General features: G+C 41.7%; 1 protein-coding gene across 2 annotated transcripts in view; it reads right to left on the reverse strand.

The window, feature by feature from the left end:
- Positions 1-2137: 2137 nt before the first annotated feature.
- LOC115593953 (glucocorticoid receptor) overlaps positions 2138-24246 on the reverse strand; it is a 68363-nt gene continuing 46254 nt past the window's right edge. For both annotated transcript variants that reach the window (XM_030437676.1, XM_030437675.1), the window contains 6 exons: positions 19000-19116; positions 15578-15850; positions 13464-13608; positions 11526-11656; positions 7780-7937; positions 2138-6865 (listed from right to left, as the gene is read on the reverse strand). In XM_030437676.1, the coding sequence (XP_030293536.1) occupies positions 6713-6865; positions 7780-7937; positions 11526-11656; positions 13464-13608; positions 15578-15850; positions 19000-19116 (977 nt within the window). In that variant the 3' untranslated portion in view covers positions 2138-6712. The remainder of the gene's footprint in view (positions 6866-7779; positions 7938-11525; positions 11657-13463; positions 13609-15577; positions 15851-18999; positions 19117-24246) is intronic.

Genomic DNA, 24246 nt, shown 5'->3' on the forward strand with positions numbered 1-24246 from the left:
GGACACAGCAGCACAAGTTTCCCCCTCCAGTCATAATGCCTCCTGACTGCAGCTCCAGGCTGGAAGGGAAATCTGGTAAGTTCCAGTATTTTTACATTACATTCTTATTATTTAACATAAAGGTCGTCTTCATTTGAATCGTCTCCGTAATGTTGTGGGACAGAATGACAACTTGAGCCTGTCAGAGGACTTTGACAGTAACAGTTGCCCCAAAGGATCACAGTCATTGTATCTACAGGACCGATTCCAAAACATTTGACAAGAATGAATCATTTACACACCAAAGTAAATAAAAGGGCCCAGGTTTTAAATTAACAGAATGTCCCTTTAATACACACACATTGAGTAGAACTGATCTTCTTACCTAATGTGAAGCAAGACAGTTATGGAATTAGATTTGTGCCAAAAGAAACAAACACAACTTCTTAAATGTCGAACAAAAATAGGAATTTGAGAGAATATAACACTAATTTCAAAAATAAAACTTATAACTTGCAATCAAATAATTTGTTGAATAGTGTAAAGTATTTGTCTTCACTCTTGTAATAATGCATTATTGTGTTCACGGTTCCCTCTGCTTCTCTCTGCGTCTTTGCGCTCTGACTTTTTGTTGGCAGTTTTGGCACAAACCTCTCGAGTGGGCGGGCTTTTTAAGCAGAGCGTCCCCATTGGCTAATTAGTTTTTGACTGACACAGCTCAGTACAGGAAGCTGGCCCGCTAAGCGACCCTGGCTTTAAAACGGAGAGAAGAAGAATTTGACGACGACGACAATGAAGAACAATATATGTATGTAATAACTACTTACTTTGCATTACTTTTTCTTGTGGATTGTTATTGTTGTTCTTCATTGTCGTCGTCGTCAAATTCTTCTTCTCTCCGTCTGAGCGGAGCGAGAGAAGCAGAGGGAACCGTGAACACAATAATTCATTATTAGAAGAGTAAAAGACCAATATTTTACACAATTTGACAAATTATTTGATTGCAAGTTATGTTTTATTTTTGAAATTAGTTTAATGTTCTCTCAAATTCCTACATTTGTTTTAGATTAAGGAGTTTTGTTTTTTTCTTTTGGCACAAATCTAATTCCATAAATGTCCCTTTAAAGGGATATTCCGGTGTAAGTTTAATCCATGGTCTAAATCACCATGAAACTGTGTTAGACTCCCTCTCGAGAGATCAAGTTAGCAGACCGCTAATTTACGGAGTTTTATCAACCTCAGAAACGACCGCACAACAACAATACACTGCAGTAAATGGATCCAAATATAAACCGCCACCAAAAAGCCACAAATAATGCTCAGAACAGCACCAAACTTCAGCAACAGTACAAATAGGGTCTCAGCACATAGTCCGGGGCATCTAACCTCCGCTAGCTTAGCTGGATTTCTATTGTGAAGCTAAAAACAGATTTCAACTCTCCTCCATCAGCTTCCGGGTCGGGGAAGTCCCGACGCAACGATCACCGAGTGCGGTTGGAAATGCTCAATTCCGTTCTTTTCCCTGTCCGCTCTCGATAATAACTGTTATAAACTGGCAGGTAAGACACATATGAACTGTGATTGCTTTTCCATGGAGTCATAATCATACATTTTCATCCATGAGCCGCGGAACTCTACTGCACTCAGTAATCGACTCGTCGGGACTTCCCGTCAACAGGAAGCTGCTGCAGAAGAGTGGTAAATTTAGTCAGCTTTTCAGTAGAAATCCAGCTAAGCTAGCGGAGGTTAGATGCCCCGGACTATGTGCTGAGACCCTATTTGTACTGTTGCTGAAGTTTGGTGCTGTTCTGAGCATTATTTGTGGCTTTTTGGTGGCGGTTTATATTTGGATCCATTTACTGCAGTGTATTGTTGTCGTGCGGTCGTTTCTGAGGTTGATAAAACTCTGTAAATTAGCGGTCTGCTAACTTGATCTCTGGAGAGGGAGTCTAACACAGTTTCACGGTGGTTTAGACCATGGATTAAATTTACACCGGAATATCGCTTTAATACACACACAGTGAGTGGAACTGATCTTCTTACCTAATGCGAAGCAAGACAGTGAACAAGTGACGTCGCAAGTTTTACACTTCAGCGTGTAATCGATGAGAGTTCGAGATGATTTTCAACTAGTAAAAAAAAATCAAGCGAGTGGAGCTGAGCGTTGAAAAACAGGAAACTTTATTGTGTAAGATGTTTGAACTAAAAAGAAATCGGTTCTTCTGAATTTTTCACTTTGAACCGGCGATGACATCAGCAGCAGCATCCCCCGCGCTGTCACCGACCCGATGCCAAAGAACAACACAGATAACTTAATTCAACATTTAATCAAATAGGTGAAAATATCGACACTGACTACAGAGGAGGTGTAATACAGAAGTAAAACAAACTATTGTTTTTTTTTTAAACAAACATTTTATACTTTTTGTTTTGTTTTTTTACATTGGATTACATTTACATAACTGAAATACGAACAAAACAGACTTCAATGAAAGCCATAGCCATATGTACCAGTGAAACATGATCTGCCCTTAATCTTTAAAGATAATATTTGCATGTATTTTATACAAAATAGACTTTTATCAACCAGTATGAGGGTAGTGCAATTCCGTCAGGCTCTGGTAGGTTTACTTTCACTCGAGATTCAACTTTTTTTTTGTTTTGTTTTGTTTCGTTTTCTATTTTAATGTGACCATTAAATCCTCACAGCAATGTACACGATCCAAAGCCCGGACCTTTACAAAAAGATACCTTTCAAATAAAATAAGAAGTACTAGAAGTTGGATAATAAGTGCTACTTAAAATGTAACTGCTTGAATACTTCTGTTTGTTAAAATCTTTTTATTTTTTTTTTTTTAAACTCCTCTGCTTTGGTCACTCTTATATAACTCTTACCTCCCGTCCGTCTCGTCTCACCTCCCTCCCTCCTTCCCTCCCTCCCTCCCTCGTTTCCTCATAACTTTTAAAACACAGTGAGCATCCATGTAGACTTCCCCATGACTCGTAGAATTTACATTTACTTCACAAGACAAACATGTTTAACACTTCCTAATGTATTCAACACGTCTACCTTTATCAAACACAAACCAACAAACAGAAAAATATTTACTTTCTCGACTCGTTCAATGTACAAAAAGGATCGGGTAAAATTATTCATATCAAAGAGGATCAAGCTGATGTATTCAAAATCGCAGAAAATATCATCTTTTTTTTTTTTTTTCTCTTTACAACAGATCATTCTCCAAAAGCATTGATATTTGTTAAGGGTTTATCTATTTCCTGATTTGAAATCTTATTTCTATGGCTCTCTGTCTCCCTTTCGCAAGGCCTTTAGTCAAACATGTAGTTGAAAGGTAAGAGGAAAAACGTATAGGAGTATAGAGGTTATGTCCATGTAAAAATATTTTGTAATAATAGACACTGTTTACATTGCACTGGATATGTTGGCGCTGCTATGTACACCTATGGCCATTTAGAAATGAGCAGGGATATGGTTAACATCTACACATTAAAGCTGGTTTTCTGAAGCACCACCACCTGGAAACGACTGTAATACTGTATGCAAAAGTTACCCAAACAAATAGACAGTTAAAGTCAAATCCTCCCCGTGACGTGAGCGGCGTTAAGCCCGCGTTCTTTACATCACAGGGCCACGAGAGCGGGTGAGCGTGCGAGGATGGAGAGCCGGCACTGTACATGAGACGAGCCCGCTGCCAGCGACCATCCTTCAGCAGGAAGGCTGATTACAGACGTGATGGCTCTTATTGAATAGTGGCGTGTACGCGTCCACAGCCTGCTGCGCTGCTCCCTGTAGGTAACGTACAAATGACCCATCGCCATGGCAACCTGCTACCTGGCCTGTCAACTGCCATTCAGAGTTTATGTGCTGCAGCGGAGGGACGAGTACCGTTCAGAGTCAAACAGCTGAAAATCTGTACAGTAGATATTCTAGGCAGTGAGAAGAAACACTGAGGGGGAGCAGAGCTGCGTCTGCGGTGAGGGCGGCGTGTTGTGTGTTCATGTACAGCCGCGCTGTTGGTGTATTTCACTTTGGCCATCGCATAAGCTGGTACAAACATGTTTTCACATCACAAGTGTACCAGATCTTTGACCGCCGCCTGTCTGAGCGCAGTACATAGAGCTGCTTCGGTTGCAATTTCAAAAATACAATATTTTGTGCATCTCCAAAACAAAAAAAAAGTGTCATCTATCATCTAAACTCACTCGAAGGATAACAATCAGTACGTGTAAGCTGGTGTAGGTGTGACTCTGAACTGAGATCTTCCACAGAAAAGCCCCGACTGACCCGTCACTCATTCACATCTCCCAGCAAAAGACGTATAAAAAACGTGTTATTACATTTGGCACTAGTGGAACACGTCCGAGTGATGGAATCACTCAGCCTGAGCTTCAGTTGAATAAATATTTGGACCAAACTGCATCTTCTTCCAAAAATAGTTCCGCTGTAGAGATGAAGGCCTGTGCTGATTGGTCATGGGTGTCTGTTTTTTTTTCTTCTTTACACGTCATGTACAATAGAAATATGTAAATATATTAATTTACCTCTTCAGTGGAGTTGAGCATAAGAATTTAATATAAAGCTCCACGTCCTGCTTGTGCAACGCTTTGAGATGAAGTTGATTAAAGGGCATATTTCATCTAAAATTGTATATTGAGTCAATACTTTTTAATAAATACCGTGTTTTGTGTCCACCTGTAAGTAGTTCTGCATGGTGAGGTTACCTGCTGCTGTCTATCAGCCAGTCGAGTCTGTTAAGTTACAACAGAGATTCTTGATTCATCTCATGACTCATATTCATAAGTAACACTTTGACAGGATCAATCTGTAACTTTCTGTAATAAATCATCTAAAAGCAGAATTCTAATCAGATGAGGGACAAAATGTTTTTAAATCAGGGGTTGGTGGTCTAATTTAAAAACCACTGGGCTACAACAAACAAGAGGATTTGTGTGGAGCTGTGATTTCTGCAGTGGGAGCAGGCAGGTGTGTCCAGGTGAGTCTCTCTGATTGGAGCTCAATAAAGGTGTGATTAGAACGTCGGCGTGGACGCAGCTGGCAGTGAGCGGACGGACGGACGGACTTCAAGCCGGGTCGACTCGATCATCATCGCGTCTGAATACACTGACAGTGTTTGTAAACAAATTTCATTCCAATGAGCGACTGTGATTATTCCAAATCTGCTCCGTAATATTACAAAATATTAGATATGCCTTGTTAAAATTCCAGTGGCATCCATTAAGCACCAAGTTTGTCACAAGCTTGTCAAAAGAAAGTATTTGGATGTATTCCACATTATATTTCTAATATAATCTGGGTACTGGAACTCTAAAGATGTTGCGATAACGACTGGGAGATGCTCTATATTTATATTTATCAAATATACTTTACAGAGACACACGTGAAATGTGTTTTGGGCCTTTAACATCTTTTATACTTTTCCTATGTGACTCTCAGAGGTTAATATTTCACACTGCTCTGCTTTTTTCAAATCTGTACCATCGGCTGTCGTCCTAACGTTTGTGTCTGGGGACCAGAACAGAGAGCTGCCCACATTAAAAACAACAAAATGGTGGCTTGGAAAGAAAACAGAAATTGCCAGCGTGGAAAAAACTAAAAGAGAAAGAATATGTGGAAGGATGTCAAGGTTAGATTCTCAGAGGGGATGGCTATGACGAGCTTTAAAAGCTAAAAGGCACTGTTTTTCCCTTCTCAGATACATCATGTGTAAACATTTTGCTGAGTGAGTGTGTGTCTGCTTATACTTTGTGTTTGTCTGTGTTCCTGTGTGTAAGCATGTGAAATGCATGACTGCAAAAAATAAACCAATATTCCTCTAGCCGTCTTTTCTTCGTCCATCGGTGGGATATATAAATCTGATTCATATAATTTCATAAAAGATAACCGATTCACAGCTGAAAACAGTTCGTCCTCCATGTCCTCGGGTCCAGAAGAATAAAAGATCCTCTCATCACAGAGTATGTTTCTCATTTTTCCGTGTTTAAGTTCATCCCCTTTCGCCGCCGACAGTCCTCGGGAAACCACAACAAGTGAACACTCACTACATTCTCTGCGCAGTGGAGCTGGGGAGGGCAAACGGAGAGACAAGCCGGGCAGGTGAGCAGAGGAACAGAAGGCCTGAGCTTGGGGTGAGCAGTGTCTCAAGTTGAGGGAGGGAAAGGTGTTTCTAGGTGTTGGCTTGTCAGTGAAAACAGCGATAAATCAATGGAGGCAGTAGAGCTTAAGAGGCAGGCGGCCGCCAAATAAACAGCGTCAGAAACCTGAGGACAGGGCCGTGGACGGAGGAGGAGATGAGGAGGCTGAAGAAAAACCAGATTGCCCAAAACGCATCCTGCCCGCGAGACATTCAGAGCCAACAAATCCCCCCCGGAGGACAAATTCTTCTTGGTTAGCCAACAGGAAGGGCTACAGGTCGGTGGCTGGATGTCCTCCCGTAGTTTAACCAAACCCGGGATGGGATTAGGAGGCGTGAGGCCACAGGTTTTGTGCTCCGAGATTAGGCCGAATGGCTGAGGCCTGGAGGGGTTGGCAGAATTCCTAGAGGGGACCTGGAAAAACCGAGGAATCGAATCAAGAGCGATGGTGGGGGCGGCAGGCCAAGCGAAGGCTTAGGGCTCGGGGTGAAAGCTTGGGGCCCAGGAGAGGTACGCAGGGAGGGCAGAATTTAAGGCATTGCTTCACAGTTTAAGGCAGTCACTTCTGATGAAACAGCAGAGGCTTGACACTCCCGTCTTTGAATTTTGGTATCTGGTTGGTGATGATCTCCGCCAGCATCTCCGGGAACTCCACACTGAGGGTTTTATTCACAAAGGTGTAGAAACAGATCTGGAGAAGACCCTCGACCATCTGTAGGAGGGCGCAGAGACACGGCAGGTCAGTGAGACTGGTCTAAAGCTTTTTTAATTTACGGGATTATCTTTGAGTTAGTCCCGGGTTCAGGTATTTACATTAGCAAAAGAAGAGCAAGCTGCCTCTAGATAGCAGGGTTAGCACTGCAGCTAATGGTCCTGTTAGCTTAATCAAGTCTACCCAGAGGGCCGAGCTGGTTAGCATGCTAACTTTAATGACAACCAAAACATCAAACGTCACGCTGAAAGCTTCAGTACATTTTTACATGTTTTAAATGAAGTTTATGATATATTGCACCTTTAATCGGTGTATTTCTTGATTACATATTACACTGATATGAAGAGTACATATATAGTATCACTTAATATATATCAAGACACGTTCTTTAAATATTGATTTTGACAATTATAGCCAATATTGTCGCTCTTCAGATATTGTAAACAGTAAAAAATGCGAAATAATAATATATTTGGCATTTATTGACAAATATAGATGTTGACTCAATCCACGTATTAAAATATATTTCTGATTTATTACAATATACGTTTTAGTATATTTCAATATATATTTAATGATGTACAGTACTTTCAAAGTATTATTGAAGATACTGAGATATGTCCCCTATATATTGACAAATATACCTGTTATAAAAACTGAACATATATTCCAACTTTACTTGCATTAATACTGCAAAATGCACATTTATTACATTTTGTAAAATATTCTTTAAGCAAAATATCAATATCTTGACATTTATATAATATATGTGGGCTCCTTCTATATATTAAGATGTATTTTTTATGTAGTACAATATATTTTTCATATATGTCAACATGATGTTCCTTAGAGTAAACCCTGAACTGTGTGTGTGTGTGTGTGTGTGTGTGTGTGTGTGTGTGTGTGTCTCTAACCTCCTGCATCGAGTCCAGTAGCTTAGTTAGCTGATAGAAGCGCTGCCAGTTCTGGCTAGCGTTCTCCTCCCTCTTGACGATGGCTTTTCCCAGCTCCTTGATGTACGTCATCCTGATCTCGTCAAACACCGCCTGGCTCTTCAGGCCATCCTTCGGTACTAAACACACATCAGCACAAAGACAGATATCGGGGGACACATCAGTGTGTGGGCTCGCTGGCAGTAGCAGGATTGTGACTCATAAAGTAAAATAAATAAAAACAAAAAAACATTGTTAATTAGTGGCACACAGTTCGAGGGATGTGTAATCTGCAGTCGGGGCCCCAGGTCACATCCAGTGAACTGGTTTAAAATCCCATCAGGACACTTTTCCCGCTAACAGCTTCAAATATATCCACATTGAAGCAAGAACGCAACCTTGCTAGCTTTTCTAAGATGATATGAAATTTGATTTTGTCTACAAAACAACTGTGCATCTGCTGCTGCTGCTGAGGAGGATTTTAAACTTGTGAATACCTCAAGATACCATATTATGTAATTTGCACCCAGACACGTTTCTATGTATCTGCTCCGCCATCTGAGCAGCTGTCGATGTGAACAGCTGGTTATGCACATTTAAACATCTGTCTCAAACTGGGAATCCATCAGTAATGTTGCTATTTTTCTTTGCCTCTTCTTTTTCCTGTTCTCTGCTGCAGCAAAGAGCAAAGAGCAGCACAGGACATTAAAACTTAATTTGAGTGTTTGTGTGGGACCCTGACAGAGACCCTCAGGAGCTGCTGGCTAAACATACACAGATGCATGCACGCAACTTCTTACCAGAAGGCTGTGGGCAGTGGAAAATATGCAAAACTAACAGGAAGCACACAACACAGTAGCTATCCATGTTACTAACTGGTGTGGCCTGGATGAGAGTCTACGAGGTGATTCGGACGCATCATTAATATTATAAACTCAGCATGTACAGTGTATCTTAAAGAACACACACTGAGGATCGCGACTAACCGCTGTTTCCTCAACCGTGACCCATTGATCCAGGAGCCCAGAAATATTCCCAACCTCTAATTGGGTGAATAAGATTTGACACTCATTACCGAGAGCTGTTCATGAAATGACTTTGCCATCTGAGGGGGAAAAAATGTCTCTTGGCAGCAGTTTGACATTCGCTCTCTCCTCGTGTTCTCATTCAGAACTGCAAACTACGCAGAAGTAACGCTGTGATCACATTAGATCACATTAGATCACACCCACTGATGCCTTCTTATGTCACTGGCTGAGGAGAAAGGAAACATCTGATAGGCTACAAATGACTGTAGAAGCAGGTGAGGGGTTTCACCTGCACGGTGCATGGAAATGGGAAAATGTCTAAAGAAGTCAAAACTCTGCAGGTTCAACTGTCAGCACATAAATCTACTTTTAAGTACACACATATTGTTTATTTCTATTAAAAGGGGACATATCATGATCATTTTTGGGTTCATAATTTTATTTTTTATTAATGTCTCCTCTGATTGGTCGGCTCACACACGCCTGAACCAGCAGCGCCAACAACAACAGAGCAGCTGTGCTAAACTGCTGAACTGGCAGCGAGCAGCGAGGCGTGAATTACAAAAAAATATGACACACTGATGCAGTGTGATGTCACAAAGTTAATGAATTAAAGGCGGGACTACTGATGAGGCGTTTCAGGAGCAGTGTTTTCTGTGGGAGAGGGGAGCTTCTGTTGGTGTGACCTTTTTTCCTTTCCAGAAGTTTTCACTCGGGAAAAGGTACAAAACAAAAAAAGACAATAACTCTCCTTTAAATTCTCAAATGTATTAAAACAAGACATATTAGTTCCCGCATCAGATTTCATTTTCCTTTTTTTTTTACATTCCTGCGCAACTCACTATTTTTGTGAGTCCCTTATATATAAATCAGAAAATACATTTCTGATTTATATATAAGTGGCTCACAAAAATGTTATAAAAACCCCAGAAGAGCAGAAAACAACATCTCTGAGCAGTCGCCATAACGACCGTGCCAACACATCACAGGCTCCTCGGCGGTCTGGTCGCTGGCAGTGGGCCCAGATGAAGCCACAGTAACTGGCCTAGAGATTATGCAAAGCCACAGAGGGCAGGACGGGGGTGAAATACTGTCTGATTTACATAATCAGATAAATGGGAGATACAGCAGTGCGATTCCCTCTGCTCTCTTCATCATGCAGGTTCAGGTTTGGCCGAGAGACGATTTTTAAAAGAGTAAGAACAGATTTCTGCTCTCGATTGCAGATTAATGTGTCACTTTTACCCAACAGAGCTTTGGGTGATAGTAGAAAATAGCTACTATGACCCATTTGTGCGGTGTGGTGTGTGGTTCTTTACAATTATTTATGTTTTGTGGTGCTAATTTAAACTCTGCTGAAAGTAAAAAGGTGTGCTATACAGTAAATCAAAGTGTCCCATAGGTGACTTTAATTTTCACACATGTGCAGGAGAAATGATTAAAACAGCTCCGACCCCCCGTCCTGACCTGATAGTGTTTCCATCCCTGAGGGAAACAGATGGAAATAGCTCTCAGGTACGAAAATGCAACCAAGGCTCCGTATGGAAATGTCATTTCCTCTGCATAACGAGCAAATCGCCTCTAAAGTGCATCCTTTCCCCTGCCATTCACAGAGAGCGAGGCGGAAGGAAGAACGCTCTCCTCCTCAGAAAAAGAGACATTTACATCATAGGGGAATTGTTTGATTTAGTGATTCTGTTCTTTTCATGCTGCGTCGTGTTTTTCTAGCGATTTTAATGGAGATAATTACACAGCTTGTGTAACTGGAAGCTCACTGCTTTGTACAGTATGTCGATTATTTTACCTCCTCAGAACAAAAAGAGAGTGTTTCTTTTTTTATTCTGTCCTCTCATCACCTTCACTAAATTGTACATTTTAAAGTAAATCACAAAAATATCTGCAACTCAAACGACTGAAAATGCATTCAGGATTCATTTTAATTATAAGAACAGATCTCTGCTGAATCCAATTTGCACTCAGCAAAATGAAGACAATCAATTTGGGGAAGATATTTTGTTGTAATGAGGTTTTTTTTTCATCCTTCAGGCAAATTTGTGATGGCGGTGATTACACAACAGAAACAGAGAGCTCCTTATTCTCTAAAAGTTTAACTCTTCTGACTGTTTGTGACCTTACTGATCATTTTATCATTTATCAAACAAACTTCAGAAGCGGGATCGAAGCTGCAGCGGTTTCTATCACAGATGTTTTCAGCTGAGACGGACTTCAGACGATTAACAGGCAGAAAAATGTGATACGGTTGTTCCGAAAAGCACCAGAAGGAAAATGTCACCTTGTAGGTCGTAGATCACAACAAATCACCACAAAATCTTTATTTGGTATCGATGTGTCTGCCTGTTATGAAAAGAAATGTTTCCCCCTGTGGCTGTTTTAGTGCAACAAGAAGTGACTGTAGACCTGGACGGCTTAGACAGACAAAAAAAGAGAGATTTAACACTGAAAACCTGATGAAGACTACGATGTTTAAACAACTACTTTAATACCGACCAGACACCTGCAACTCGCCTCAGCCTGACGAGAGCTATAAGTATTAATTTACTGCTAATTTGTAATAAATATCCTGCCTCTGCTCATCTCTGTCAGTGTTTCATAAGCATATTTGAGAAGTCACTGCCACAAATTGCATTTCCTGAGGTTTGAGATGCTCAGCTGTGATTTCTGAGTGACGTGCACCGTTACCTGTACTGAGCAGCAACAGGACCTTCATGCACAGGTACTCGTCATGTGACACCTGCAGTCTGACGAACTCGTTACAGATCTTCAGCATCTGTTCGCACTGGTCGGTCATGAAGGGCAACTTCATCCGCTCTCTGAGAGGAGGGAGAGGGGGGAGGTGGAGAGGGGAGAAGGGTGGAACAGGTGGAGACAGCGGGGGAAGAAACAGAGGAAAACAGGGGGAAGAGAGAGACACAAATATTATCCTCGGAGCTCTTTAACTCATCCTGTTATTTAATTCCCAGTAAACAGCCCCAGCAGGGACGCCACTACAGACGTGCAGGAGAGAACTGGACTGTGAAATCAGTCCTGATGGATTTTTACACCTCACTTCCACTCACACACAGCCTACATTACTTTCTACCTCAAAAAATCAATGCAGCACATTCTCCAGATTCATTGTGGGGCCTGAGCTTTAGAGCTATGTATTCATTCTGACTAAATGGCGTGCAACCGACAGTGACTTCTTCACCTTTCATATCTATTTTTACCCCTGTGTGAGTTTACGAGGTCCACTGGGAGCAGCTCCTCACAGCTCGGTCCTCGCTTTCTGCGTAGAGGATTAGCTGTTTGTGGGTCGTAACGGTGTCGAGGGCTCGGGGCACGTCGCACTCTCTCCACTCGGGGTGAAGTGAATAACATTTAAACACAGCACCTCAAACGAGTCCGTGCTCATCTTAAAACAAGAGCTGTGACCACAACTCCCATCAGGTAATAGAGGAGATATTATGCTCATTTTCAGATTCATAATGTGTATTTGTCATTTCTGTCATCTCGTACAGCAGCACTGTGTTCCTCACAGTCTGCTCTGGTTGGTCAGCTCTCACAAGTCTGAGCCAGCTCCGTCGTGTTTTCAGCTTTCAGTTAGCGTCACTTCCACCGAGAACATACAGTCGGTGTAAATTTTAAAAATGTTTGCGTGTCACAAAGTCACGGATTTAAAGGAAGGACTACTGACGAGGTGTTTTAAGCACTTTAGGAGCCGTTTCCTGTGGGACAGAGAAGCTCCTGTTGGCTTGGAAAGACTCTTGTGTATTTGTGCTCCAATCAAATATGTTTTTATTCTTAATCATAAACTGTGTTTAATCTGGGCTTCTGAGGGAAGTCACGTTTATGTTTCTGAAAGTAAGCAAGCCGACTAAAACGCTGATTCTGCACCAAGTCGAGGTCGACATGGAAGCTACCGTTCAATACTTAAATTATTCCGTGATTAAATCTCACATTCTAGGTGCATAGTTGGTTACATATTTACCTTAAAGTACAGACATAAAACTCCAACACTTTGGTGTAAAGAGATAATGATAAAATAGACACAAAGATGTTTAAACCCCCTGAAGTAACAGTTGACCTTCAATAATTTAAAATGGCGCTATAAGAAGAGAGAAGCCAACTGTCAGTGAGTCTCTGCCTGATCCTGAGTCCTCCAGGGACAAACAGTGGTGAGCACAGAGACTTCCAGGTACGACCGATCTGTGATTCTTTAAGTAACACGTCTTTGTAATTAACATACTGCAGTCGTACCTGAGCCCTCTCTCTGTTATTCACCTCACGCCTCAGTGGGATTTGTGAGGAACGTGTGTTTTATAAACCATGAGAGGTTGTTTCTTTTTTGTGCCTTTTATTCGACATCTTGTCTTTCTACAGTCTGTCTGTGGTAACGCCACTGTTGGCGTGTTGTAGGCTGCAGAGAGCCATGTGCTGATAAACGGGGTGTCACCGGCTGCTTCCTTTCACCTGATTAAACATCTCAACACAGAGAAAGTGCCAAATCTCTTTCGCGGACGGATGGACGAGTGCGTGATCCGAACGAGACTGTCACGGTAAAATTAACAACTGCGAAACAAAACTGGCTGACGAAGAAGAAAACGACAGAAACATACAACAGCTGGTCGTGGTACGCACTTGTTGATGACGAGGTCGGGGGCGAAGCAGAGCATGCTGCCGTTACACTGCTCGTACGACCGCCACCCGAGACTGAAGGACATGAGGAAGAGCCAAGAGCACTGCAGCAACGTCATCTGGTCATCCAGGTGCAGGTTACGGAAGCCTGAACGAGTCAAACGAAGAAAACACATAACAATCAAAACACATCAAATCACATATTAAATTCCGCTGATGATGGTGATCAAAGCTGAGCATTTATCTGTTCTTTAAACTGAGGTGTAATTATTACAGCTGCATATTATTTCAATCAACCTGGAGGATAATGATGGCTGCTGCACAATTCACCTATTCTGTCTGTATTATCAAAATGCACAGCAGAGAGACACAGAGCGACTGAACAAAAGAAAAGGCAATCGCTCGATACATCATTAAAACTTGATTACTGCTGCAGCTCACAGAAGAACAGAATAAGGTCGAGTTAAGTCGATGTTCAAATTGGGATAAAATTGCAGTTCAGTCATTTCCAACGCTGAGAAGACTGTACGACAAAAAAACAAACAAAGAAGTGCACATGAGCAGTCCGTTCACATTACATGTGTTTAAACTGGGGCTTTGTTACGTAAGAGCTTTCCCTCACTATCACCTCGGCAGAACGCCAGCTCTGAACAACACACACAAGATGGAAGCCAGATTTGTCCCTCATCACTCTGTCACACACACACAGATGACAGCCAGCTAAACAAATATATATATATATATATATATATAATATATATATATTTTTAAAAAAGCCTTTGGGAGGTTTATTCTCTGGGAAATCTTAAATCTTTCGTGTGACCGACGGCTACAATTCGAGTGAGGAGAGAAAATCTCCAAGCAAATACCTGAAGCGATTATCAGGTCATGTGCCACCTTTCTCATGATGAGAAGCTACAGTAGCATGAGGAGGTTTAATTCCAAACTCTTTGGAGTTTTCAGTTTTGTGGCCCTTTATATTTATATTGATACCGTGCACATAAGTGATCAGGGGCAACAGTAAAGTGCATATATGACTGTATGAAGTGAACCACAGTCACAGAGCAGTAAATCCGCTGTTAGAGTCAATAATTCAGAAGTCAGAATGAAACTGTCAAGAACTGCAGTGGTTTGAACAGAAAGGGGATTTCTAGGAACACTGACTGTACAGAGATAATTAACACAGATGGCTGTAAAAACGTCAGCTTCATACATATTCAAGAAGACGTTAACCTCGGTCAAGACCTGATCAGAATCAAACCACTTGAAGAGGCCGGGGTCTACAAGGTGAACTGTTCTTTCATAAGCCGGCGACGCTCTCCTCTTCTGTCTGTAATTAACCACTCAGCCATTACGGAGGTCACGCTTTCTATTAACAGGGTTGATAAACGGGTTTTTCTTTGGCTCCCCTGACAAGAGGAACCATTTCAGCGATGCACAGCAGGGATGTTTCACCTGATGGGAATGTTCGGCTCTACTCAGGCACAACAACAGGGCCAAGAAACTATCATTATAGACCGGCGTTATTACACTAAAACATGAAATAAAAATCTGTCTTTGGACACTTTAAGTCACAGACACGGAGATCGCTATCTGGCTACCAGGCTAACAAGATTAAATCAGCTAAATTGCGAACTTCAGCTAAACAATGGCTCCTTCTGTGCTGGAAGCTGCAGTCTCAGTCCGACTAGAGTAAAGTCTGAACACCTGCCCGACCCGCTGTGAAGACTGTGACAGTTAGAAGTATCGTCAGTTCTGTTTCAGGAACTTCTTGTTCTGCATTAATCTCACAGGGCGACTGGCAGGTTCTCGTGTTTGTTTAATACCGAGGAATGCTGCGAGTGTGACTGAAGGGCAAAACAGATAACTCATGTCATTGTGTCCTAAATGTCTGGTTAAACTAATTTTCTTTTTTCTTTATCTAAATGTTTGACGAAGTGATGATTCATCCTTGACAAGCTGCATGTAATAAAAGCAACAGATGATTTTCCATGAGTGGCTTGGCCCACTTCACAAGAAGTGAGTCTCAAGTTACGAAATGGAAATACTTCCAGTGACACACTTTTCTTTAGCAGTGGTGTAATTCACACATGCTGAGGAGCTTTTCTTGTTGTTACCTGGCAGTGACTTGGCCCACTTCACTGCAGAGATGACCTGCTGCCCCCCCAGCCTGTTGAGAGTGGTCATGAGGCGTGAGGAGGTGTCGGGCAGCGTGCTGTCGTAGCCCGAGTAGATGATCTCTGGCTCGATGGCCTTGAGCACAGACAGCATGGTGGGCACAAGTTGGGGCATGCACCTGGGGATCACTGGAACAGGCATGTTGCTGATGGGCTCTGAGGGTCCAGGGCGCTGCTGCACTTTCATCTTGATCAGCTTCTTGTTTTTCCTCGCTGGGGGATGAGGAGGGAGAGAACAGTAGGAAAGGAAAGAAGGAGACATGAAAACAAGGAACCAGTGAGCAGCGGTTATTTTACTTTTTATGCATCAAGCAGATGTTTCTTCAGCAAATCACGTGATCGCAGAGGCATCCTACAGCCCCCGCCACACAGAAGAACGAGTTAAAGTTCAGAGCAGGAAACTGTTTGTCAGAGATTATAAGCTGATCATTTGATACACGGGCATTAGGGTCGTCATAGGAATTAATTTTATGGGGAGTCATGTGTTTTCTCCTCTCGTGTCATGAGTTTTCGAGTGCCATGTGCTGTATGGTACAAATGTACAGACAGCCGGCAGAACGAGGGGAAACAGCCAGACAGATGTTCAACCGAGCAGCCAATCAGACAACACAGCCATCATGAGGTCTGACAAAATGAGGAAGTATTAATCTAAAGTTTTTTCATCAGTGATGAATCATTTGGTCTATAAAATGTCAGAAAGTAGTGAACGTGAAGTCCATCAGTTCTCCAGAACGCAGGCTGAGCACAAGATATCAAATTCACCACAGTAAGAGAGAGACAACTTTAGCTCCAAACATCAGATAAATACAGAAATAAACAGCCTCATAGCACCAAACACATAATAAAAAATATAAAAAAAATGTTTTGATATCATAACAAAGATGTCTATGTACTTTTTGCAGCAATATTTATGGATGTTAGCATGCTAATCAGCTAGCCTCAGGCTGTTCTGTCTCATAATGCTAACTGAGGCTAACCGCGGCTACACTTAGCAACAGTCAGCTGCGCCCCATTTTTTTTTTTTTTTTACCTCTGAAAGGCGGCCAATTATTCACATACTGCACCTTTAAAATCTCATTTCTTTTTATGCCCATTTTAACTTTTTTACGTTTTATTTTGTTGCACAATGAGAATGTTTAAGAAGTGAATGTGCGGATGCTTAATGCTGCATGAACACGTACGATATTTACGGAGGTAAAAACATTTGCTGATTACACACGACTCCGTCATGTCAGCCTCCCTTCACCAGATCTCTACACCTCAGTGCTGCACTTTACTTTACATTTATGTGGATGAAGAAAATCAAAAGGGACAAGTCAGTGATGGAAACAACTGAGTTACATTAAAAAAATGTCAGTTCTAAGAAACCAGAGAAAGGTTTGAAGAATGCAACATGCTGTTTTCTGCACAGTACTGCGCCGTAACGTCTTCATCAAAACGCTCCCGTTTCTCAGAAGATGATTGATTTTGACATTTTATTATTTTTTGCAGAAAAGCACCAACAGCAAAAGCAAACTGCTGTGTTTTTGCAGGCAGCACTGTATGCAGATCATTTCGGCATTTCACTAAATGTGCAGAACATGTCGGGAGTTGAGAGGTTACCGTGAAAAAAACATGTTTTTTTTTTCTACCCTCTACCTTTTTTAATTTCCTTTCCTGCCGTTTCTATGGCAACTAAGAGCCTTTCTGTTGGGAGTCTGTGTGCTGATGTGGTGACGTCCATCAAACCCCTCTCTCCGTCTTCTGTCTCTCTCTCTGTGAAGCTACCTTCTCCTCCGTGTGACAAACTGCTGACTGTTAATCTGACTCAACACTCACTTATACAAACCACTGGCAGCTTTTTCACACCCTAAGGGGGCATCAGCTGGAACGACACAATGACCAAGTTCCAAGCACTCATGCAGTGGTTGTGCTTCAGCTGTTGCCTCCCACGTCCATCTTCTAAACCCTCAACAAAGCTAAGTGGTGTCACCGTGTCCCAAACATTCTTCCCTGGAAGCAGAATCTGGTGAAAGATCAGCAGGTGATCCGAGACTGCGGACTTTTGACTTGACACTGATCAATGTGTGTGTCGATTCTGTAGCCGGTCATGTTTCCATACTGATGAACACACATCTTACAGCAAGACGTTATAGATCTTATAGAATAAAAAAAAGAATCTGTCGTCTTTTCCAAATTTTTCTCACAGGCAGACATTGTTTTGTCAAAATACATTTGCACAGCATGTTTGATTCAACGCGGTTAATAAATCTCTCGCTGACATCTGTGAACAAATCTGTGCTGGATTATTGTGAAAGTGATATAATGAAATGTGATGCTGTCTTGTGACTGGGTCTAAAAGGCTGCAGCTCCATTATTTCTGCTTACAGTTGGATAGTTTACAAATAGTTGGAGTGCTACAATAACAAATGACAAAAACAGTTATAAAGTTATTATGGAAGTAAACTCAGTAAGTCTATTATAATACACTTACAATTCAATTCGGTATAATTTGCAAGTGTGAAGCTACAAGCATGATTTGAAACACTGCAAAGTTTCATTATCTCAGCTGTGGAGATTTTCTCCTCATTCAAGCACGAGGTCTGGAGATATTTGTGTTTGCGTGCGGCTGTCCATTTCAATAACTTGATGGCGTGATGATATAAATATAATACAAGTATATGTCAATAAAATTCAAATTTGAAGATTAAATACTTGAATCAAATGTGCAGCCGGTGAACCTGTGGATGTATTAAGGACACAGTGTTCGACGATGGCCTGATTCCCATCAAATGAGTCAAAAGTCAGAATTCAGTTTCCAGTTTAAAAACCGTCAACTGAGAACTTGGAAAATTTGAGTCCCCAGTTCAAACGCAGCAGAAGCCTCCACAGGGCTTCCTCCCACGCAGAGCTGCCCACTGACGTCCTCCTGCAGCATCCTAGACTTTCAGTGACTTCCTGTTGGCTTCACACCCACGTGATAGACATATACAGCTGTTTCACACATTTTTAAAAGCAACTGGACCGAATAAATCACATTCTGATGATTACATGAGTCATTTTGTGTTATTTCGTTGCGTTCAGCGCTTCATGGGGGCTTTTTTCTTCTTCTCAATGGCTGAATGTAGGCCAGTGAAGAACTTGATCTTACCCACCCATGGTTTATAACAGCTCTTGACTGTTAGCTTACAGGTCATAGTAGTTAGCATAGCTGGAGGTGTGAACGTGTCTAATTTTATCCTCCTCCTCTGCCTCTTGATCTACCAATGTGGGCGAGGAAGGTCCGGGGGAAGCTCCGCTCCGCTTTAACTGCTGCCTCACTCTGACTCTGAGGTCAGTTTTAATGAGGCCCGGCCTGATTTAAACACACTCAGACTGTTTACCTTCCAAGTTCATTCCGGCTTGAAGACATTTCCTGAAGCGGCAGGCTGGACAGTTCTTCCTTCGGATCTTATCGATGATGCAGTCGTTTCTGCCCGCGCACAGGTAGTTATGCTGGCCTGTGCAGAGGAGAGGAGGAAGAGGAGGAGGAAGAGGAAAGAAAAGGAGACATATTAGCTAGCTAAGAAGGTTTGAGAGGGATTATCCTGAGCAGTATGTATTATGACCAACCTAACCACCTGCTGATTCTACTGTAAGCCTGACAAGCCTGTTGCATCCCTCTGGTGTCCAAAGTGCGACTTCATCGAGCCTGCACTCGGAACACATGGCCCAGAAACTAGACCCGGTCCACATTCATATCACTGTCCACGTGCTCCAGTCTAAATGATTCAAATTTGTTTTCAGATGGTGACAGCTTCCCCTCATGATAACACTCTGACAGTCTGTGTATGAAGCCAAACATGATTAGGTTTTGGGAAAATAAATAAAAGGTAAAACAGTGATTTCTTTAATTTAAAGGAGACCTATTTCGCTCTTTTGTTTTCTTTTTTTTCCTTCAATCTAAGTTAAAAAGCCCAAAGTCTGCACCGACAGGAGCTCCCGTCTCCCGCAGAAAGCACCGCTCCTCAAACTCCTCGCCGGTAGTCCCGCCTTAAATTCTGTGACTTCTTCACTGAATCAATTCACATCACAAACACACACACACACATATCCTAATTCATGCCTGGCTCAGGCGTGTGTGTGCTGACCAATCAGGGCAGACTTTGTATTCAGGAGGGGGGTCTTAAAGAGACAGTGACTATAAAACAGAGGGAAAACTGATGTGTTTTTAAGCACTGAAGCTTGTAAACCTGTTCTACTCGTCTGACAAAATGAAAATGATGAACCTGAAAACGAGCAGAATACGTCTCCTTTAATTTGTCGTACATCTATGGCTGCTATCTTGTAGACCAGAGGGAAGAAGGTGTTTGCCAGCCCCAAACATTTTTTTTAGGATAAATGTTTGTCAGTCGTATGCAAGCAACACTATGAGCATAAAAACGGGCTCGACTACGGCTTAAATAGTTTGGGATGTTAAAGGATAAAGCTGGTTTCTGTTGTGTGAAACAGATCTGATAAAAAGACCATGCAACTCTCAGCACTCTGACTCTCTCCACTACCCTTCCTGTGGTTCTCAGCTCGATGCCCACGTGTTCCTGGTATGTTCATCGCGCCATTTCTGAGCAACACTCTTTCAACCTGTCACCTCTGTAACGAAAATCAGGCTGTGGTTACCGCTGCCACCTCAAGCCAGGAAGATCTATCCAATGTGACGATGTCGATGCCCTGCTACAGTAACAGTGTGCTTTAACACATACAGTACTTGTGAGGCAGAGCCTGACGAGTGTCACATGGATCTCATCGTTCCAGCATCAACACATTCCTTTAAATTCAGACTGAAGCTTAATCAAATTGACACAATCAACCAGGCGATGTTCTTAAGATGCCGTGGTCATCTGTAAGTTTCACTATGACAGCCATTCTATGAAAAGCTGTCATGATTATCTAGAATGACCTCCGATGTGCCAGATGAGTCACTAACCAACAAAGAACATCTGCTGCTGAGATCGCATCATGGGAAACAGACCGTAGGAAGGGATTTACAGAGAATAGACACCAGAGACAATTGTTCTGGTTGGTTTAGTTGCCACTTCCTTCAGTTACAGGGCAGAAATGGAAAAAGAAACTGATGGAAGGTATCACATATTTAAAGAGAGTTACATGTGATTGCATCATCAAGGAGGTTATGTTTCCACTCGTGTCTGTTTCAGGGCGGTTGGTTGGTTCGTCAGCACGATCACACAAAAGAAATACTGAAGGAATTTCCATAAAACTTGGAAAAAATGGATGAATCTGACTTTCTTTAATGTGGTGAGAAAGGGTTAAGTTTCATTATTGTTGTTAATTTCTCAGGTAAAAATCTGTCACATCTCAGCGTCTGTACAACATGACGCAGATCCCAAATAAAATCCAGATCTAGATTTTATTTGATATTCGATGAGGCTTGATTGAATTAAAGGTGCCTGTTGGGCTTTGGCGGAGGTATGCGCTCTACTGAGTGCCAATCTAGTTAAAAGATGCTGTTGAGTTGCAAATATGAGTCGTTTAATTGATTAGTCAATCCAGTGAACTATTTTGATCATCGATTAATTGTTTTTTTTAAGTAAAAATGTCAAATATTTGCAGGTTCCAGTCTTTGAGTTGTGGACGAAGTGAACAATCTGAAGACGTCCCTCGAGGCTCTTGATCGATTACTTGTGAAAATAATCTGCAGATTAACTGATAATGCACATTTATTGAAGCTGCCTCTTATCTCATCCGCAGGTTTTTACAGCTAGCTTTATGCTCTTGTCAAGGCCTGGATTTAACTTCTGCCTTTCCAAAAAAAGCGGACCTTGTGTCTGAGGTCCTGGTCCAACAGAGAAACGAGGCACAATGAAGACACTGTGCCGGAAAGGGATGAGATGAGATTAGACTGAAAAAAGTGGCTCATTGTTTCCTGCACTGACTGGTTGTCTGTGTTACGTGTAGCCTAAGGTGGAACTATTTTAAACTTTTTCAGCCTTCAGAGTTCAAAAGCTGGTCTAATTTACGAGCGTCCGCACCGCCTGGACGTCCGGACGGCCCGATCATAGTTTTCTCCAACAAAACAAACTACGGTCGACTCTGAGAGCTGAAGTGAAGTCCTGCTCATTAGTCACTCGGGTATAACAGCGTCACTCATCATAGATACATCGCAGCTAAAAACAACCTTATACAAAGTCAATAGTGCCTCGACAAAATGCCCTTTGGGACCATAAATATTGTTAGTGATCTTTGAAATATCATGTGTTTGATGCAGCTTTTTGAACTAAAGGGCATTCAATAATACTGCTGACGCCTTATATAAAAAACAAAACAAAACAAACAAAACTATACTGTATGTCTTCCGTTAACTCTATAAGCAGCACACTGGTCTGCATCCTGAAACGATGCCTCTGAACCCAACAATAGAGCCGCCTTTGTCTCAGGTTCTGAACATGTGTTTGGCCACAGAACGTTTCAACCAACGAATCCAATAAAAATGTCTTGTGATCTCGAGCCAGCTCATGAACAAACAGCGCAATAACTGAATTAAGACATCACTGGTTGGCCGGCTGTGCGGTCTGGACTCGGTATCATTCCTTAGAAAGCATTCGTGTTAAGCGTGTCAGTGGAAAAAAAAAGATGAAAAATATTTGCTAACCAACAAGTTTCTCCACGATGGAAATGAGACGAGAATTTAATGAAAGCAGCGTTTGAAAAACAGGGACTGTAGAAACATCCTGACCTACTTTAACCTGCCAGTAACGTCAGCGACAACCTTTAATGGATCAATTCATGAGGACAGATCCTTAGAGATTTATATAAGACACTCAGCAAACGTAACATGAGCAGGGTTCTGTGGATGTAACGGTGAAGTTTTAGCCGCTCGTCTGTTGTGTTTGTTACATGTTGGAATGACTGAAGGATTAATGTCCAACCTTTAAGATGCTCGTGTACACGTCGTTTCAGGATTTTTACCTGAAAGTTTGACTTTCTGTAAAGGATTATACTTTACACAGTGTTTTTGGGGGTCAATATTTGGGGAAAGACATATTCCAATATCAACATATCGGCAATATAAACACATTTTTTGGAGAATGATCCCTCAGATGTTAGAAAACACTCTGAGATGGAGGATTTTTAAGGTTTAACCAGTAATTACATTTCTCTCCAAAACATTTTCTTTGCAAGTATCATGCTTTTTACCCTTCTACATTTATTTGCTAACTTTAGTTATTACAGTAAGTAATACTTTTTTAAATTAATTCATCTTAAAAGCACTAATTCTGGTAATTCTGGTATTTTACGTATCAGATTCAAGAACTGGCGAGGCTGAGAATCCTTGTTTGTTTCCAGGATTACTTGTATGCCAAAGTAATATTTTACCACAATATCTTCACTTGTACTGAAGTGTAACTTTGGGGTACTTTCAATTAAACGATAAAGTTTATTGACATCACTGTGGAGTTACCTTTAGAACTGTTTAGTTTCTTTATCATGCCCTCCTGCTGCGTGCTCACAGGTAGGTGAACACTGATACAGAAACCTAAATGCACATTTATGAGCTCGGGCAAACAGAGAATCTGGGCCACCGAGCAAATGATTAGCTCAGCTTAACGAGGTTTCAGCACTGCAGCGCCCTACATGACGTTTGCTGGAGCTAAATGCACTCTCAGGTGTCAGTATGTGGAATATCCTCCAACACAAACGTAAGCAAGACTGAAGTTAAAGGAATTAAATACGGTGAATTAGGTTTATATCTGTGTATGTGGGAAATGCAGTGTTTCTCCAGACATGTAATAACAGAAAGATTCCCCGTTGAAAACTACAAATAATCGTGTTCCACAGAGGCTGGAGAAATGAATCTGCAGGGTTTCTGGTGTGATGACGAGGTAGCAGCCTAGTTTCTGCCAGGCTGCAGCATCGCTGATATCACAGGAAGTCATTGCAAACAATGGCGTAAAAAGCCATCTGTGGTGTTAAAAGTGCCGGCTGAAGCTCACCGATGATTCTCTCTGCCTGCCCGTCGTTAACACCAGCATGTCGGGCTGCAGCTAACGAGTGTTTGCTCAGTAGTTAGTGCCGTCAGCTCATAGCGACGAGGTCAGGAGTCTGAACCCGAACACTTCCTTTCCTTTTTTAGAAACAATTACTGGTAACTTAATCTGATGGTCTGCAACTTAAAAAGGAAGCAACTTATGTATGTGTGGAGCTATGACCAGCGAGTGTTTGTGTTTCTGCTTCCTCAATAACCAGACACTTTCAATTATGACCTGATGGGAAAACCACAATTTAAAAAATAAAAATAGCCCGTCTGTTGATGTGTTCCTGAAGAATGTGTTCATTGTTTCTCAACACATTCAGATTTTAATGGTACATCTAACCCCAACCCAAAACAGTAATCACAAAAGAACGTACCCCTCTTTTTTTTGTTTTTGCAATTTTATAAGTTAACGTTTCCTTTAAATCTACCACAAAACCACTGTTTCATACCAAAAATATGTGTAATATGTTAAATGACATGAAAAACACTGCACTGCAGAATCTGCCTGTAGAAAACCAACGTAGACACGAGAGATTTACTGTAAAAACAGTTCAACCAAGAATACAAATTTCATTATTGCCTACCAGAAAAGCCTCATATT

This window comes from Sparus aurata, chromosome 13, assembly GCF_900880675.1.
Source record: "Sparus aurata chromosome 13, fSpaAur1.1, whole genome shotgun sequence".
NCBI lineage: Eukaryota > Metazoa > Chordata > Actinopteri > Spariformes > Sparidae > Sparus > Sparus aurata.